Source organism: Eutrigla gurnardus (assembly GCF_963514095.1).
Source record: "Eutrigla gurnardus genome assembly, chromosome: 8".
Taxonomy (NCBI): domain Eukaryota; kingdom Metazoa; phylum Chordata; class Actinopteri; order Perciformes; family Triglidae; genus Eutrigla; species Eutrigla gurnardus.
This window is the reverse complement of record NC_139922.1, coordinates 18,178,777-18,196,283: the sequence shown is the minus strand read 5'-3', so window position 1 is coordinate 18,196,283 and position 17,507 is coordinate 18,178,777. Positions and strand designations below refer to the sequence as shown.

The window sequence follows — 17,507 nt, the reverse complement described above, 5'->3', positions numbered from 1 at the left end:
TTCAGTCTGTTGCGGTGAGGTCTGTCCGTGGATTGATCCCACAATGGAAACCGTGGTAGTCAAAGTTAATTTTATTGTTAAGAAAAATGTTAAAAACACCATCATTGACGACTCCTAAGATAAATACACACCAATCAATTCACTCTGCAATTCACTGATACTGTCAAAAGAGGTCGCCACTGTCTCTTAAGAGGGTATAAATTCAAATGGAATATAACCGTACTGGGACCAATCGTTAATAATGTATTAGTCATACAGAAAAACACGCATTAACCTCGTGGTGAAATTGTTTTGTGAACTACTGATCACAAAGGTCAAGGTTTTTTTTTCCAAAAAGAAGAAGCGCACTGATAAATGGACATTTAAACATCTGCAGTACAAAGGTCGTGAAATGATCAAATGCTTGTCATCTACTGTTTTCAGGTCAGTCTCAACTACTGAATGAGAGTATTGGCAGTGCTTACGTACTTACAAACTGTCCTTTAACAACTGGGCGACTTGTTTCCATTCTTTCTATTCTCTTTTTTTTAATTATTTCTCTGCAGTTACCTAAACTGTCCACCAGATGGGGCAGTTGGTCTACTTTGAAATGCTCTACAGTGGCTAATTATACCCCAGGTAATAGTCAAAGAAACACTAAACTAGAGTGCCATGTAATTTTAAACCCATGGTAGGTTAAAAACAATATCCCACTATTAAACTCAAACACACGTTAACCTGTGAAAGTTATGAAAATGTCACGTCTGAAAACAGACAGCGTTTTATCGCTCAACGTCACCTTTACACGTTCATACACAGAGGACGAGCCGGTAGCTGCTCCGGCTGCTCGTACACCTCGTGCCCGCGCAGGTGTGGCTCTCGAGCGCGTGGCCGTGACCCCTCCCCCCCTCCCTCCCAGCTACAAACTACAAACCCTAGCGGCGCGCTCCCGTGAAGTAATTCATTGTATCAGATAGAGACGGGAGGAAGCAGCGAGTCGACTGGTCGGCAAAGCAACTCTGCACCGGGAAACACCGAAAAATCCGACGGCTAGCCACATAAACTGCAGGTAAACTACTTTCTGAAATACCGGGCCGTTGAAAAGTGCGACGTATTTCGCGTTGTTACGTTTGAAAGCGGACAGGGTTATTTTTAAAAGTTCTCCGGAGCGTAAGAGAAGAGGCCGTGCTAGCGAATCTAGAAGCTAGCGTGGTTAGCTTGCCCCCCATAACCGACCTCAACGCCGCTTCCGCACTTGCCACACACGAGTAGAAAACTACTGTTTAGGGTCTCTACGCCTCTGTGGCCGAATCACCTCGGTCTACCGAGGGCTGTTGGTAAACCGATAGAACTCAAGTGATGCTCATGAATTGAACCGTAGGGACCGGCCTGGATTACAGCCAAACAATACGGCTCTTTTCCTGGCTTGCCCCGGCTGACCGGGCGGCTTCCCCAACGGCTCCGCGTCACTCTTTTGAATGGCTGCTAGTTAAATGCTAATGTCAGACGTTCGTTTTCCGGTACGAATACAACACCGTACTTTCTTTCAAACACCCAAAACCAAATATTCTCCCGGTTGTAGGTTTTAGGAACACGGCATGACCATAAAGCACACGTTACTTATTAGCGGGTTTTACATTTTCCACGAGCAATCTCCACCTCTGAGAAGTCATACGTGTGATGTAGGTCTAGGTGTTTAGTTTGGATCGGGGCCACCCACCCATTCTTGCACTGCGGACACACTAGCCATCTGTTGCCTCTGTGATGACGCCATCTTTCTGGTGACCCACCCAGTGGCTTGCTGGTTTAAAAACAATGTTTGACTAAACACTGGGAGCTCTCACAGGCAAGAAACAACCTTTTTCTGTGCGTTTGCCTACAGGGGCTAGTAGACTACACGAAGCAATTTTCTACTCAGCCACGTGAGTGTGCGATATTTGACCCATTTGCTAGGGCTGGGCGACACAATTATACCTCACTATATTTTCAAATATATATATATATATATATATATATATATATATATATATATATATATATTTACCACCACCCTTTTCCACATATTAAGACATTTTAGTTGGATGCATGTGATATGGCTTTTGGGGAAAATGGCAGTAATGTACCTTATTATCCAGATGCATTTCTTTCTGATTTTTTTTAACTAAATAATGAAAGGAAAGAACATAATTTTTCAAGCTATGCAACCATAAGTAAATCTTGTAGAAAAGTGAGAAGATATAACATCCAAACCTGGATCTTAAGAGGACTTATTGCATGCTCAAATGTGCAGTTTTCCCCTCAGATTTAGTATTTTTGGATGGGGTTACAGTTGAATATTTCTTACTCCATTTTATCATTCTTCACAAAAAAATACTCTAGAATAGCATTTGCTCCATCAGAAGATAAAGTAGCTCCATTCGCAGCGCCTAAGGCAGAGCAGGGCGTGAGGTAGGTTTTTAATACGGGCGTTACACACTGTCACCCTTGAAGCTGGTAACTTAAATCATATCCTCTCCTCCACTGTAACAAAGGAAGATACCAGTGACTGACATCCAATTTCATCTTATAGCCGATTCATAAATCTGGCCTTTTTTTCCTAACAATGAAGGTTTCTTCTGAATACACGTGCATGTCAGTTCTTTATGGGGTTGTGCTATAGATGCGGCATGATTCTTTTGTTACTATATATATGGATATAGATATAGTGAACAGCTGCCAATCCTCTGGAAAATATGATTTTAACTGCGTCACTGCATTACTTTGTCTCCTTTCAAGTAAGGGGTAATTTAAATATTCATCAGGAATCTTTGCAGTAATTTAGTCAGTAGATTAAATGCTTCAAATACTAATTTTTATCTGCTTAACTTTAAATGCACAATCCCTGACATGTTCTTGAGCACACACACTTAAGAGCTGTCATCTTCATAATGTAGGTTAGTCAAATTGTTGCTTTAAGCCAACAAACCAGTCTCCACAGGGGAGATATTTTATGTAGTGTATTGTTTCATTGTGTGTGCTGTACACACGGTGGTAAACATCATTCTTTTCTGTTCATTTCACAGCAATGGATGAATTCAAATGTCCACTAGTCACAGAAATGATTGTCAGGTGTCAGTGGAAAAACACCCGCCAAGTTTCTGTCAGTAACTGAAATATTCATATTGCAGTCAGTAAACCATCATTAACCTGCGTCTAATTTTCCACACTGAAGAGTGTGTGGGGTATTTCCTAGTGTTAACGCACACACGGGTCTTTTAATACAACTGTTGCCTGTGTGGGGTTTTCGAAAAGACCGGCTGATGAATCATCAAGTGCACTGTAACCATTTTAATAATGCATTTAAAGTGTTGTCATACAAGGAAACAACTCAGAGCAAAGTTCAGTGAACTCTTATTAATTAAAGAAAACGCCACAGGATGGTTTTGTGTTTGATGAAAACTGGTTGTGTTCATGCACAAATTGGTTTGTGTGGCAGGTCTGCTGTCAGGAAAAAAATGTCTGTTTTAGTTTACTTGGTCGATAGTTTACAGGATAGTTAATCACCCCAAATGTGGAGACTAGATTGAAAACCAAGACTCATCAAACGTTGTCTTTGTTGGAATTTTTCTTGTCTAATTCAGTTAAGTAGCTCAGGAGAGTAGGATGAGCTTCTTTTGTCAAGCAGCTTTTCAAAAGGAGCACAATCACTGTTGGCGGAATGTGTGAGTTGCTGACGTGAACCACAATAATTACCAGAAGACTTACCCCTATTGCCAGCTGTCTTTTCATTGACTCTTGTATCACAGAATCGTTCCCCGTTGCTCTCTCTGATTCTATCCTACTCTGTTAATTTGATCCCATCGGGGTTGTCCCTCTCCTTATCTGTTGCATGCCCGTCTCTTAATTTGATCTCATTGTCTCTTGTTGGCTGACATGCAGGTGGGGCGTAGGATTATAATTGGTCAGGCGAGTACATCCGACATGCATTAAATTTGTTGTTACCGTGACCATCAGCAGAGTCTGCATAACAAACCTTTTTTTTTCTCCCTCGTGCATGAAAGCATTTTTAAATTTGTGCACCCAAAGAAGACAGTTTTGACATAAGCTGTTATGTGATTGTCTGTAGGCTGTAGTTGCTTTTACATCACTTCCTCTGTAACTAACATATTAGCCACAGCCCAAGATGCTGATGGTCGTATACATATTTCTTGAAAATATTCAAACGGATAAATCAATTATCAAAATGGCGGGCAATTAATTGTACAGCTGACAACTAATTTTATATTCTCATTCTTCAAAAACTAGTGAAAAAACTTGAATCCAGCCCATTTTATCAGTATTTCTATCTTATTTCTTATAAAACAACACAGCTTCCACTACTGCTAATCATGTTGGATAAGGTACTTGTGGACAGTGTGTTCCCATTATTGATTTAACTTTTATGTAGCTGTAGTGTCCTTTGGAATAGGAACAGTGTCTATTAATTTTCCTGCTACCCAAACCATAGATGTCAAGTGGTTGTTGTCTGTTATGACCAATGAATGTGTTGTGTTGCTGCTACAGTTCAGACATAACAGTCTCCATTGCTAATGGAGATTTTCCTGTTGTTGCCCTTTGTGTTCACATTGTGCCCCCCTGATGTGTTGTCTTTTATTATGTCCCTGTTAAGTGTTTCCTGCATATTTTTTAGACCAGGAAAAGGTTTAGATACTAACTCTTTATTTATAGAAATGTATAGTCTGAAACTGACGTTGAAACATAGATGCAGCTTTGTATTATTACTGGTTTCAATAATCCATTTTGAAGGAATAATTGGTGGCTGTAATGACTTGCTTATAGGCAGCATTTGTTGAAAGGAGGCCACATTGTTATTTACCCTGTTCACCCACTGGCCAAACGTTTCAAGCATTGACCACACACCCACCTCGAGGCTACAGCTGCCCCCATTTTTGTCTTTTCCTTTTTCCTCAAGTCATGAAGGAAATGGTCTAATCTGTTTTGACACTGCTGTCCTACTTGGAGTATTCAGCTACAATTTAAATATTCTTCCAGGACCTCACCGTGCTTTTTGTGCATTTTAGGGTCAGAACCTAATGAGCCTAAAGGCAAAAAAAAAAATGAAATTGAAAGTCAATTTAATGAGCGGTCATACTTAAACTTGTAAATGGAGCTAGTGTGCTGAATGGACTGCTCAAATGTGCTGTGGTTTAGAAAAAGACTGTTTTTTTTCCTTTGGAAAAGGACAGAAGCTGAAGAAAATGTAGATGGTACAGAGCTTACAGTAGCTAAAAATGTCAGTTACATAAAAACTGCTGTATGGACAAAAACATAAAGCAGTGAAACAAATCATGGAGAAGAAAGACAGGCTAGGGTCAGTGAGAATCTTCTGATAAGCATATTAGTTTTAAACATCTTTTAGCAGTGCAACTAACAACCAAACCCCTTGTACCCCAGGTCTTTGTTCAGAGAGGCTAAAATCACACAGGGAAGGGAATTGAACCTCTAACTGGGGCTGGTGCAACGCCATGTCTGGGTGGTGGTGGGGAGTTTGCCCTCTATCACGCCTCCAGCTGACTCACTGTTATGGCGATGACCAGCCAGAAATATGTGATTGGCACCAGGCAGTGCTGCACCTTTTCAGATCAGGGAGGAAATGAGCGTCGGGGATATGATTTATTACCCTCTCTATATGCGTCTGGTTGTCCTTGTGCGGTTAGTAAGTACACAGTAGATGTACTGTGTTCGTGTGAAAGTTGTCTCTGCGGAAGTGCCACCATGACAGATGAGGTGCGTTTGAAGTGTGCTTTGTGGGGGGGGGGTTTCTGTTTCCTGTTTGAAGTTGTTGGTAAAATGTGACCGTAATTCTTGTTCCACACCAGTCTATATCTTCAATAGAAAACCCACATTTCAACCTAGTTCCTTTTGTATGTGAATTTCTTTGAAATGGCATTTCCCAATAAGGAGTGATCCAAGCTGCTCTCAGTGCAGCTGACACAAGACTATACGACACTCATTTACTCCAACTTCCCTTAACTCTGTTGGGCAAGCTTGTTCACTCACACCCACGCTGACACGTCTGTTGGGTCTTTTACTGCTGTGCATTACTGGAACATCGGCTACATTTTACTTCCTAGTAGCTCTTGCTGCATTGTGCTGTAATGACAACTTTACACATCACTAATCTCCCCATTAAACCCTATCCTCATACTAGTATAATTATTATAAATCATTATCAGACCGTCATAGGATTTGACAAATTGGATATGCTATTTTGTATCGCGCTAGCTGCATCGGGGATGGGATGATACAAGATTTTATTGTTGGTCACAATAGAAACACTTACAATAAGTTGATTGTGATGAATTGCCATTATTGGAATAATCCTGTATGTTGTCACATGTCTGACTTGAAAAACTTGTCTAGCTTGCTATCGTGGTAGAGAAGAGAAAAATGGAAAAATATTTGCCGTAGACACAAACTAGAAATGCAAGGATGGCGTTTTTTTTACTTTTTCACCATGTGACCTGGTTTTATATAATTGCATCTACAGACACCAAAAACTCTGGATCCATTTGGATGGTCGGCCAAAACGTGCAAGACTGCATTTGCACACAAACGTTGCTGTGTGGACATGGCCTTAAAGTACAATAATTGTCAGGCAAGCATGAAGACTAACACAATGTCTATCTTTTAGTGGCATGTTTAAAGTTTTAAGCATTTATTATGGAAATAATACCATGAACCCCAATTATTTTGGCCAGGATAATCATGACATGAAATTATCTGTCACTCCCACCAGTCAGTCTTAATCTTAATATGCAACTGGCCTGCATTGTGTGATTCACAGGTTCCCATTTACACATGTTCTCCCTACGCCTTTTCTGCTAACAAGCCCCGAAATATGAAGTGGTTCCTGCTCTCCTCAGCCCACTTGTGCAATATTAAATCAGCCTCGACGTTTGCAAGCCTTCCTTTCTTAAAGAAAATGGCAGTAATTACAAATATAGAATAGAATAATATAAAAGAATATTACCTTTCTGTCTCAAACTCAATCAACCCAGAGAGAATCTGAGCCTCAGGTTGAGGACCTTTTTTTCCAGCTCCGTGGTTAACTTAGTCAAGTATGGTGTTGCATAGTGCACCTGCACAATACATTGTCTCAGTATATAGTCACATATGTCGCAAGGTATTTTCAGCTCTTAGACAGGTGCTACAGGATAGTTTGCTGTGTATTTCCCCCAATGATCAAAAATGTGGACGGTTTTGGATACTTCTGCTGTAACTGTCGCCCTTCCGGTTGTACTTAATGTGTTAAGCTTTTCCCGTGGCTCCTTTTGATCATAACGTCTACCTGCTCCTCCATGTCTTCCTCCAGGGATGGCAGCCATCCGTAAGAAGCTGGTGATAGTGGGGGATGGAGCTTGTGGGAAAACCTGCCTTCTGATTGTCTTCAGCAAGGACCAGTTCCCTGAGGTCTACGTCCCCACCGTATTTGAAAACTATGTTGCTGACATAGAGGTGGATGGCAAACAGGTGAGACAGTTCTTTTTTGTCTTTTTGGCCTTGCAGAACCTGACCCTTTTCTTTCTTTAATATTAGTAGTTTTCTGTTAATTATTTTCATATAAAAAAAATCTCTGTGTTACACTTCAGCAGCCATAACTTGCTGTGTTCATCATTATGGTCGTAACACCATTAAATGCCACTTCCAAGTGTTGCCTCGGGGTAGATGGATTGATCCAAACCTTAGACACATTCTTGTTAAGTGACTGTTTTGCTTAGTAAATAAATGCCATTAAACTACTCCAACCTGCAAAAATAAATAAACACACCTCATTACAGAATTTGCACCCTTTTCTGACATCATCGAGTAATCTACATGGTTCCCTAACTATCCCGACAGACCCCTGCCTTTTTTAGTCACTGCAGTGTGTTCTGTGCTTCTATCGGGGCTAATTTTGTTCCTTGGGTGCTTTATCATGCTCAACGCTGTAATTCTGCCTTCAGGCCCAAGTGAGCAAGTGTTGATAAGACTGCACTGCCCCATTTTCACATCTTCCCTCACATTGCAGCAGTCATCTGTTAAGTCTGGTCTGTTTCTACAGACTGCTTCATTTGACTTAGTCACCGGCCTTCAAATTAATTGTCAAAATATTTGCAGGTGTTTTTGGGCTATCGTTTTGGTGCGCTACTCTGCGTTTTATCTAAAATTATGTCAAGTGCTATGCTAACTCACAATGCATACTTGCCCTATGTGAATACAGATGGACACATTGATGTTTGTGTTGAAGCTTGCTTTAGATAAACCAAAATCCACCGTTACACAGAAATTGCAGGATATTTTCTCCTCTGGAATAAGACTTCTTGTGACTTCCAGCCACATGATGTGTTATATGTGTGCCATTCTGGGTAACTACAGCACCCAGCCCAACGCATCAGTCATAAACCCACATGTCCTGACCTCATTATGTGTTAATGGGATTCTGGGACGTTGAGTCTTTTATTGGCTGGTTTGATTTCTAACTCTGTGCCGCTGAGGAGAAGCAACTTATGTCAAGTGTCACACTTTTCCAAATCGGGTTTCCTTTCCAGATTTTACCCTGCACTCTGCTCGCTTGGAATAATGGTCACATGTTCAAATATATCTATAAAATGAAATCTAATTATCCAATTATAAAATAGGCTTTTATAAGCATGCCATGGCAAGTAAATGACACAAAGGTGCGAAATAATTGCCTGCAACTATGATGTGATGGGCTTTTATTGTGAAAGTAAGAACGAAGGGAGTGGATCTGGTCTGCACTGCCTTTGTCAAGGTTGAAATGAGTTATAGTTTACTGTCTTGTTTGAACTATAGAGCCTCCATGTTTCATAAATACAGGAGAAACACAGCCTGTTCCACACAACTTTTGTTTGATGCCTTATCGAACTTTTAATTTCTTTTGCCTCCTTGTTATACTCGTAATTATTTTTGCTATAATGATGTACTAATTTTTTTCTTGTGGAATGAGAAAATAAATGTCCTTTTTATAGTCCCTAGTCAGGGCGAAGTGCGCTGAAGCCCTTGTTTATTATCCATTTCTTTGCTGGCTTCAGTGTGAAGGTTGAGCTGATCAGGACGGACATGGTGTATTAACTTCTCTCCCTCCCCTTTGTCCTTTCTCCACCCTCAATGCTCGTGTGTGTCTGTGTGCGGCAGGTGGAGTTGGCTCTCTGGGATACTGCGGGTCAGGAGGACTATGACCGACTGAGACCTCTCTCCTATCCAGACACTGATGTCATCCTCATGTGCTTCTCCATAGACAGCCCTGACAGCTTGGGTGAGGACACACACCTACACACATTCATGCATGCCATAAAGTAGCCCCCGCCTCCCCATCTTTCTGTTTTCATAACAAGTTATTTCTGGGGTCTGCGCCTTCATCCTGTTGTGATTCTTAATACCACTAGACGAGGAACTGCTTCCATTTGCACATACAGACGTACACACACTGAGACTTATTATCTGGCATGCAGCCACGCTGTAAAACAACAAGTCATGCCTTTTCTGTCATGCTTATGAACAGCACTGCTGTGATCACATGGAAATGGATTTGCATAAAATGTGGTGATTAAAGCTGCAGATAATTAAAGTGCCAGACATGAATTGTGCAGGATTAAATGAGAGGAAGTTACAATTGTAACAAAACAAAGGCTTATTATACTAAAGCTTGTACTTTCAAATTGTTTTACGTGACCATTCTTCAGACTTCACAGCTCTGTGTAAATCAGTGTTTTCGCTGACCAAGCTCGACAGTTTTTTTTTTTTTTTTTTTTTCCCCAACACTTGATGCTCAGTTGAGATATAGACACATTTTTTCTTTCTTTTTTTGTCTTCAGAAGCAGAATTGACTTTGCAGTGACTCATATTTTAAATGACATTACTTTGTCAGTGTTGGTCTAATCTAAATGCCGGCATCCTGGGATTTAACGCTGTTAGCTAATTTAAAGATAAGATTATTTGCTGCATCATCAAATAACGTTTCTGCTTTTGTGTGTGCCAGAATAGGCGGCACTAGCATTTCCTATGAGTTTGTTGGAACATTTACATAGTTATTAGCATTTCCTGTGTTTTAAGTGAGACATATACAGAGAGACACAAAAAGATAAATCACTAAAGATCCAATCGCCTCCATCGCAACGTGGCTCTGCATTGAATTTCATTCTGACAACCAAAATTACGTTGGATGTGCCTGCACAAACTAAAATGGCCAATGATCATTGATCTATTGCTTACTTCTTTGGTCTCTTTCCATCGCAGAAAACATTCCAGAGAAATGGACCCCAGAGGTCAAACACTTCTGTCCCAACGTTCCCATCATCCTGGTAGGAAACAAGAAAGACCTGCGCAACGATGAGCACACACGCCGAGAGCTGGCCAAGATGAAACAGGTACCATAATTATTCTTATGTCTGGCTCTAATTAATAGTTAGACATTTAGCCCTTTGTTAATTTAATACAAATATATTACCATTTGGGGTATTCTGCGAGTGTATTGTATGTGTATTAGACAGTTGTCAGGAAAACGGAGGCAAATGCATGACTCTCATAGTATGAGATGTTTATATCAGTCAAGATCGTGGCTTTGATTCATATTTTCTAGATTTTGAATATTCAGTGGTACAGTGAATGTCTTCCAAAAACCCATTCTTGGTTTTTGCTCCGACCAATAGGAACCAGTGAAGTCAGACGAGGGCCGGGACATGGCCGGCCGGATTGCAGCTTTCGGTTACATGGAGTGCTCTGCTAAGACCAAGGACGGTGTGCGGGAGGTGTTCGAGATGGCCACCAGGGCGGCACTGCAGGCCCGTCGCGGAAAGAAGAGCAGTAAATGTGTAGTGCTGTAAAATGGCTGACATATTCGGACTGTATTCACCCTGGGCTACTGTACCCAGTGACTAGGGCTCGGGAGGGATGGAGGCATTACTAGATGGGAGAGGGAGGGAGGGGAAGAAACGTTTGTTGGACTGCATTTACCCTGGGACTTGGGTTTGATGGAGAGGGACGGGTGGGGGGGTGGGGACTTGGATGGGTGGGGGGTGGGGCGGACGAAGGGGGGCGGGGGGGTGGTGGACGGGTGGCTACCGCTGTAAACCATTGGGCTCTTTACCTGTTTACCATTAACCAGCCAAACGCTGGTCCATTTTGTCTTTTCATCAAGCCACTTACACTGATAAAGATCATGGTCAAACTGTTGCTGGTGAATTATGGGATGAGACTACATTCAGTACGGACAACAAAAAAGGCTTAGTTTCCCGCCTGGATGACTTGACAGATGGATGAGGGCAAACGGATTGCACAGTAAATGTGTACCAGTATAAAGGGCTGCCAGTGGGTTATTTAAGCCTGGAAGTAGCGCTGGGATCAACCATGATGAGACTGTGTACACCAAACCTTCAGTTTAACTTATTTGAACAGCCCCAAAAGCAGACAGATCACCACTAAACTATTAATCCAGTGCTCCTCAAAGGGTTGAGGTTGATTCTCTTGCAGTTCAATTCAAGAACAATTCTGTTTTCTATGAAATAGTGCATTTATAAAAGTCTGTCCTGATTGGGTCGTTGCATCCAGTGTTAAACGAGTGGTCACGTGCTGTCAGGTGCTCCATTCTTATGTGTGGTATTATCAGAGCGGCGTGGAGCGACGCGTCCACATGTCCAGCTCAGTCTCTCACTGAGACTAATCCTGCGTTCACAGTGACAAACGCATTGAACCGTACTCTTACCGGACTGCACAAACCGCAGCCCGTGCACCCTTTGAATTGAGAGAAAATTGCCCTCGGCACCGGTTTTAAAGTAAAGCTACTTCCTGTTCTTCGTCATATGATCTGTAATTCAAAGTGGCTGTCATCACCACCTGTGCTCCACTTGCTGCTTTAAATATTCAGCATCTTACCATAGCAGTGTTTGTAAAGGACAGTGTGAAGTTTACGTGCTAGCAGCATTGTGATGCCGTCGGTGTCGCACATTAAAATGACCCCCATGCTGGTGAATCTTTACTGAGGTTGGTTTGTCTACTTTGGGAGGTGATTTGCTGAACCGTTACCGTTCTCTGGACTGCATCGGTGGAAGTGGCGGGTGATTTGTGGTCCCACGGGATGCCGATGGTAGCTTCCTGACCTACATATAGTACAAGTTAACCAAACTCATCCCTTCCTGTTCCACATAGCTGACTGCTGGTGCTCATCTTCCCTGGTTTCAGACCAGGACAATGGACAAGGAGAGTATGTGTTTACACGCACACCACTGATCTCCTTATTTGGGATGAACGACTACTCATTTCTTTTATTTGTAGGCATGTATAAAGGTCAAATGTACAATAACCAGAGCTAGTTTGTGTTTAAGGGGGAAAAAGGGTGTCTGGAATATACCATGTTATCCACCATTTATACATGTCTGCCTTTTACTGGTTAACTGTTGGTCCCCCATCGTCTGCTTTAACAGGTCAACTTAAAACACAGACATGACATGCGTGACATGACCTCCTTTTATCCAGAGAACTGCATGGAAATGCCAGCATTCGTCAGATTGGGCAGCCGGATAGATTTTTGGTCCTCTACATCAGTAACTAGCAGAGTGGGAATTTAGCCCCTGCTGTGTGTATATATGCAATTTTAATTTGGGGTATTTTTTAAGGTCTATCCATTCTATAACTCGTAATGGTGGAAGTTCTTATTTGGGATAAATCAGCCACCACCCTCCCCTGACTCTTGAGTGTTTTACTGGCAGATTCAGCCTTTTGACACTGTTGAAAGCTCCCGTTCTTCTTCCTGGCCTACCTGGTCGAGCCTGTTCTTATATCCTTTTTCCTTTTTTTTTTTTTTTTGCTTTTAAAAAAGAAAAAGAAAAGAAGTCATGTTTGTCTATCAGTATTTAAAATAGACAGTGAAGACTATGGGACTGCTTTTGTGTTGTCGCTTTAGTTTATTCTGTTGTGCTTTACCTGATTCTTCTGATGGTTAACGTTTGGTTGTAACGACCCGTTAATCATCGCTGCCAAATGCTGTTGTTAGGCAGTCAGGAGAAAGGCTGGCCTCTCGGCTGCCTGTCTAATGCGTCGCCAGCTCTTCTTTTTTTCCCTCTGTTCTTTGTTTCAAACACAAACTTGGCTGATAAGCCAAGGAAAAAACAGTAAGCCTCCTTATTATGTACAAATCATTTTTATTTCTACTTTTATTGTATTTTTAAAATCCTAATTTGGGATGCTGAAGCAGTGATGTAAACAAAAGAACAGGAAAACCAAGCTGTATGCAAAGTCTGTAAATATAAAATGTGGTTTGTTCATACTAGACTATACACACGCACAGAACTGGAAACTGTATTTGTAAACTAGCTTTGGTTTGTGTAATAAATGACTTTCTATAACACCCAGCTCCTATTCATTTTGGTCTCAGGGGGATTTGGAGAAGAGCTCTAAAGTTCAATCAATACACATGAAGTATGAATGAGTGGTGGAATCGTTTTCATGAACTACTGAGTTTATTTTTTGACACACAAGCCCCACATAAACTATCAAATGATGCAAAATGTGAAGAATTATTTAAACTGTTGAGAGGTTGGGGAGTGACATTTTAGAGAGTCACTTTTGCAACCACAATTCAAATACTTTTAATTATATCCAGTTGGTGAGGTTTATATTGGGAATGTGAACTAGCCGCTCTTGAAGTGTGGATGTTTAATGAAGCAACAGCATTTTAACCCATGCTTTTCCCACCCCCAAATCTCCAATTTTCAACTCACTGTGATCACAGCCGAGTTTCAAAACAAAGCATTTGTGATCACGGCTCTGTTGTAAACTATACAGCAACATAGATCAATGTTTCATGGGTAATATTATGGGTGCAACGATAAAATCCCACAACATCGATGGGACTCGAGCCTCATCTGGTCACACGATCAGTCTTCAAACACGATGAAAAGTCCGTTGTCATCCAAACCGCACCCAATATCTTATTAAAATGAGGTAAACGAACAGTACCTCACCAGGAATGAATGGAATGTGTCGCCCTGTAATTGCAGCGCCTGAAATCGGAGGAGAAAACAATTTCTCCTTTACTTCTCTTCAACCAGCACTGATGAAGTTCTGTCACAACACCAGTAACATTACTGGTAAGTGGTTGGGATGAGCGCTCGCTACAGCTAGATGTGCTGCAGAGTGTGTGGGATGCCGAGGTGAGGCGCATTCAGCCTGTGTGGGATGAAGCTGGATGTTGTGGAGGAATATCGAGAGGCTGGGAACGTGTGCGGAGAGTGTGGAGCCGCTCTGCTACCAACAATAAAACACTGTAGTTATGTAAGGCAGCGCGGAGGAGTGGAAATCCGGTCATAAAAGTGATGTGTGAGGATGTGGCGTTCACAAGGAACGTGCACTTACAGTCAACTTTTTCGTACAGAGACTTATATTTATTTAGGTTGCTCATGTGCAGCACACATCACATCACGTTTTTTCACAACTGATGTGGACCAAACAGTGGCAGAAATCTCTGTGCCAACAGCCACTTGAATGTGAACGCAATGCTGCCAGTGCAATAACCCACCAGAGGAAACTGCCATGGTATTTTATTGGCATTCATTGACGTCTCTGAACCTCAAGGTAAAAACTACGACTTGGTTATTTCAAAGGGGGAACCGGATGTGAAAACGTAGCAGCTGAACAGTCTACATAAAAGATCCAAGGATGACATTTGTGAGCTTTGAACGACTTTTCCTACATTCCTGCTGTGGTTCCTCCCATTCAGTTACCACCTCAGGAAGGTGACCTACGGTTACAGGTGAGACTTGTGTGGTACAGTAGGAAGAGGAGGGGATGAACAGGTATAGAAATGTTGAGGATGGATAGTAGGAGGATGGTTTATAAGAAGTGTTGTAGTGGGCGGATGTGTGAGAAGTCAGCTTGCGCCTCTCTGGGTGAAAATGACTTCATGCACATACCCTCACTGTAAAACACTGCACCATCTGCCAGAACACACGAAGCAGCCTTTTACTTCACGTTGATTCAAGAGGAAATCTGTGCATTGCTTTGCAGCATAAAACACGACACCAACAATGACCTCTTGGCATCTGACCCCATGTTATCACTATTATGAATAATTTAATTTTTCTCCTCTCTGGGGAAATGTATGTGTTAAAAGATTTTTCATCTAAACACTGTATCATATTCTATAACATATATGTTTATTGCATCACTGACCTGTCAGATCCACACGTCTCTAAATTTTCCAGCATTGCCGGCATTAGCTGCTCCGCCCAAAGGTGTCATTACAACACGTCGTAGACATACTCCTTCTAGTTAATGGGACGACTGCTACAGAACGTGCAGCCATGTTTGGTCACGCGAACCCATCAAAGAGTCTTTGAATGATGAGATTTTAACGCAGGAGGCAACTTGTTGGGCCTACCTCAGTTACAGCTATTGTATTATGGTTAATTCATCACTTTTTTTGACAACGTCTACTCTCTGATCGACGGGAACGACTGTGGTACTCTAGAGAGATTTAGGGACGAAACCAGAGTTAAAGAGGAAGGAAGGAAGTTCGTCACTGCCTACTCCACCCAAAACTGGTGGCCGGGCATCATGTAAGACACGACGCAGCCTCTGCTGCAACACTTGTAGAGGAATGAGCTAAGGGCGAAGCTGCTGAGGGCGACGACGTTGTTCCCTGTTTGTTTTTTTTCTCTCTGCCCCCCTTCTCTTCCTTCTTCCCCGGCTGCCAGTCGGACAGGAGTAGCGCGCATTACAGCGCAACCGCCAGCATTATATACGAGTCTATTTTTAGCACCCCGCGAGCCCAACTATATTTAACCAATATGAGCTCATCACCCGCCCGACTTGCCCAATGGGTGAGAAGCCGGAGGAGGAGGCTGTCCAATGGGAGGGAGCGAGAGGGGAGAGGGGCGGGTTACACAGGGGCCTATCATCTGCAGTGAAACAGAGAGTGAGCGATGAGGGAAAGGCTAGAGACCTCTCACTCTGCCGTTTTTCCAAGGCACCACATATCTCTGAGAGCTACTAACATCAGCGAGGAGAAGGATTTTCTCACAGATAGTCTTCTTAAAAGCTATTAGGGCTTTCTGGTAATATTAAGATAATTTAACATGTTCTGGCCAGTAGAAATAAAGTACGGTGGGCATCTGTCTATTAAAGTGACGGTCTCTGTGGGAAGAAACTGTTCATGTGTCTGTTTTTTTTTTTAGCGTACAGTCTTCTCCTAGCAGAGGGGAGAAGCTGAAACACGTTGTTTCCTGGGTGTGAATGGTCCTTATTCTGGTGTAATGTGTATTTTATCCTGTTTGGTGGCCGAGCCAAACTAAACAGTGATACTTAACAGTGACAGAGTTTGGGATGCCCGCTCGGTCTGGCAGTATTAGAGTTGTGCTTATGAACTGCATGGAAAGTACAGTGAGAGTGAGGCCTATTTCAACTACCGTCGTATTCATCCTCTAAAATAAACGATCTTTGGTGATGACTTTGGACTGATAGAACTGGCTGCTCTGTCTGAGGTGTATCTTTTTTTTGTTATGACTTTGGAGTAAGGATTGCCCCATGATTGTGAGTCATGCTTACACCCACCTATTCTGTTGATTCCCAAAGTTTTATTTTTAGGCTATGAGCACCAAAACACAACGCCCAGTGACCCGTCTGTCTCTGTTCCTTTGGCCAGGCAAGAGTATTGTCTCCATGGCACATAGCCTAACTTAAAAAAAAAACAACCTCTGGCTTACGTTTCCAACAGTTTCCCGTAAAAAAACACAAACTTTTTATTAAGCTTATCAGCCTTTCTGAGACGACAACTTCAGTGCTAATGTCCATATTGTACTGTAGGTTCACTACTGGCTACTGTTTAGTACCAAGCGCGCTCTCGTCAGCCGCGCCCCCACACAAAAGGTTCCACCACATCATAACGGGAGCGCGCAGGACGGTCAGACGACCCACTCCCTCCAAAACGCTTCACTCCCCCTGTCATAAACTCCATCACATCTGTTAAAGAATTTTAAATCCAAACGGCTCTCCAAAATTAAACCTGATTGGTCAAATATGAGGAATATTTAGCTCTTAATGAAAAATATACTGAAATCAAAGCACAGCAAAGGCATAAATTATACCTAATTTATGGGAATGCTACTTTACTTCTCTATCTCACATGAATACTCACCATAGGAGATTATACTAATATCAGAAAGTAAGGCATGCAATAATTCCATTAACAGATTAGACTTGAGTGAGATCACAATGATTTGTCATTAAAGATACATTTTTTCTTTGACATTTTGTTAAAAAAATCAAACAAATAAAATAATAACAATAATGATAAGGACAATTATTCATGAAAAGTCATCCAAAGTGATATTTCAACAGGCCATGTGATGTTACCCAGACCAACTACAGGCTGAACAACAGCATTTCGATTTAGTTCAATACTTTTCCTCACAGTTTTTTCTTTTTTTTTTTTTCAGAAAAAGGAAACACAATCTCTGCAATCGAAAGGCATTTTTAATTTCATGTAGGCATTA

General features: G+C 41.9%; 1 protein-coding gene across 1 annotated transcript; it reads left to right on the top strand.

Moving 5' to 3' along the window:
* Positions 1-908: 908 nt before the first annotated feature.
* rhoab (ras homolog gene family, member Ab) lies at positions 909-10,971 on the top strand. Its single transcript, XM_084015726.1, has 5 exons — positions 909-1,048; positions 7,334-7,491; positions 9,157-9,277; positions 10,258-10,388; positions 10,671-10,971. The coding sequence occupies exons 2-5, from the start codon at positions 7,336-7,338 to the stop codon at positions 10,842-10,844; spliced, it is 582 nt and encodes a 193-aa protein (XP_083871852.1). The 5' UTR covers positions 909-1,048; positions 7,334-7,335; the 3' UTR covers positions 10,845-10,971.
* The last annotated feature ends 6,536 nt before the right edge of the window (positions 10,972-17,507 follow it).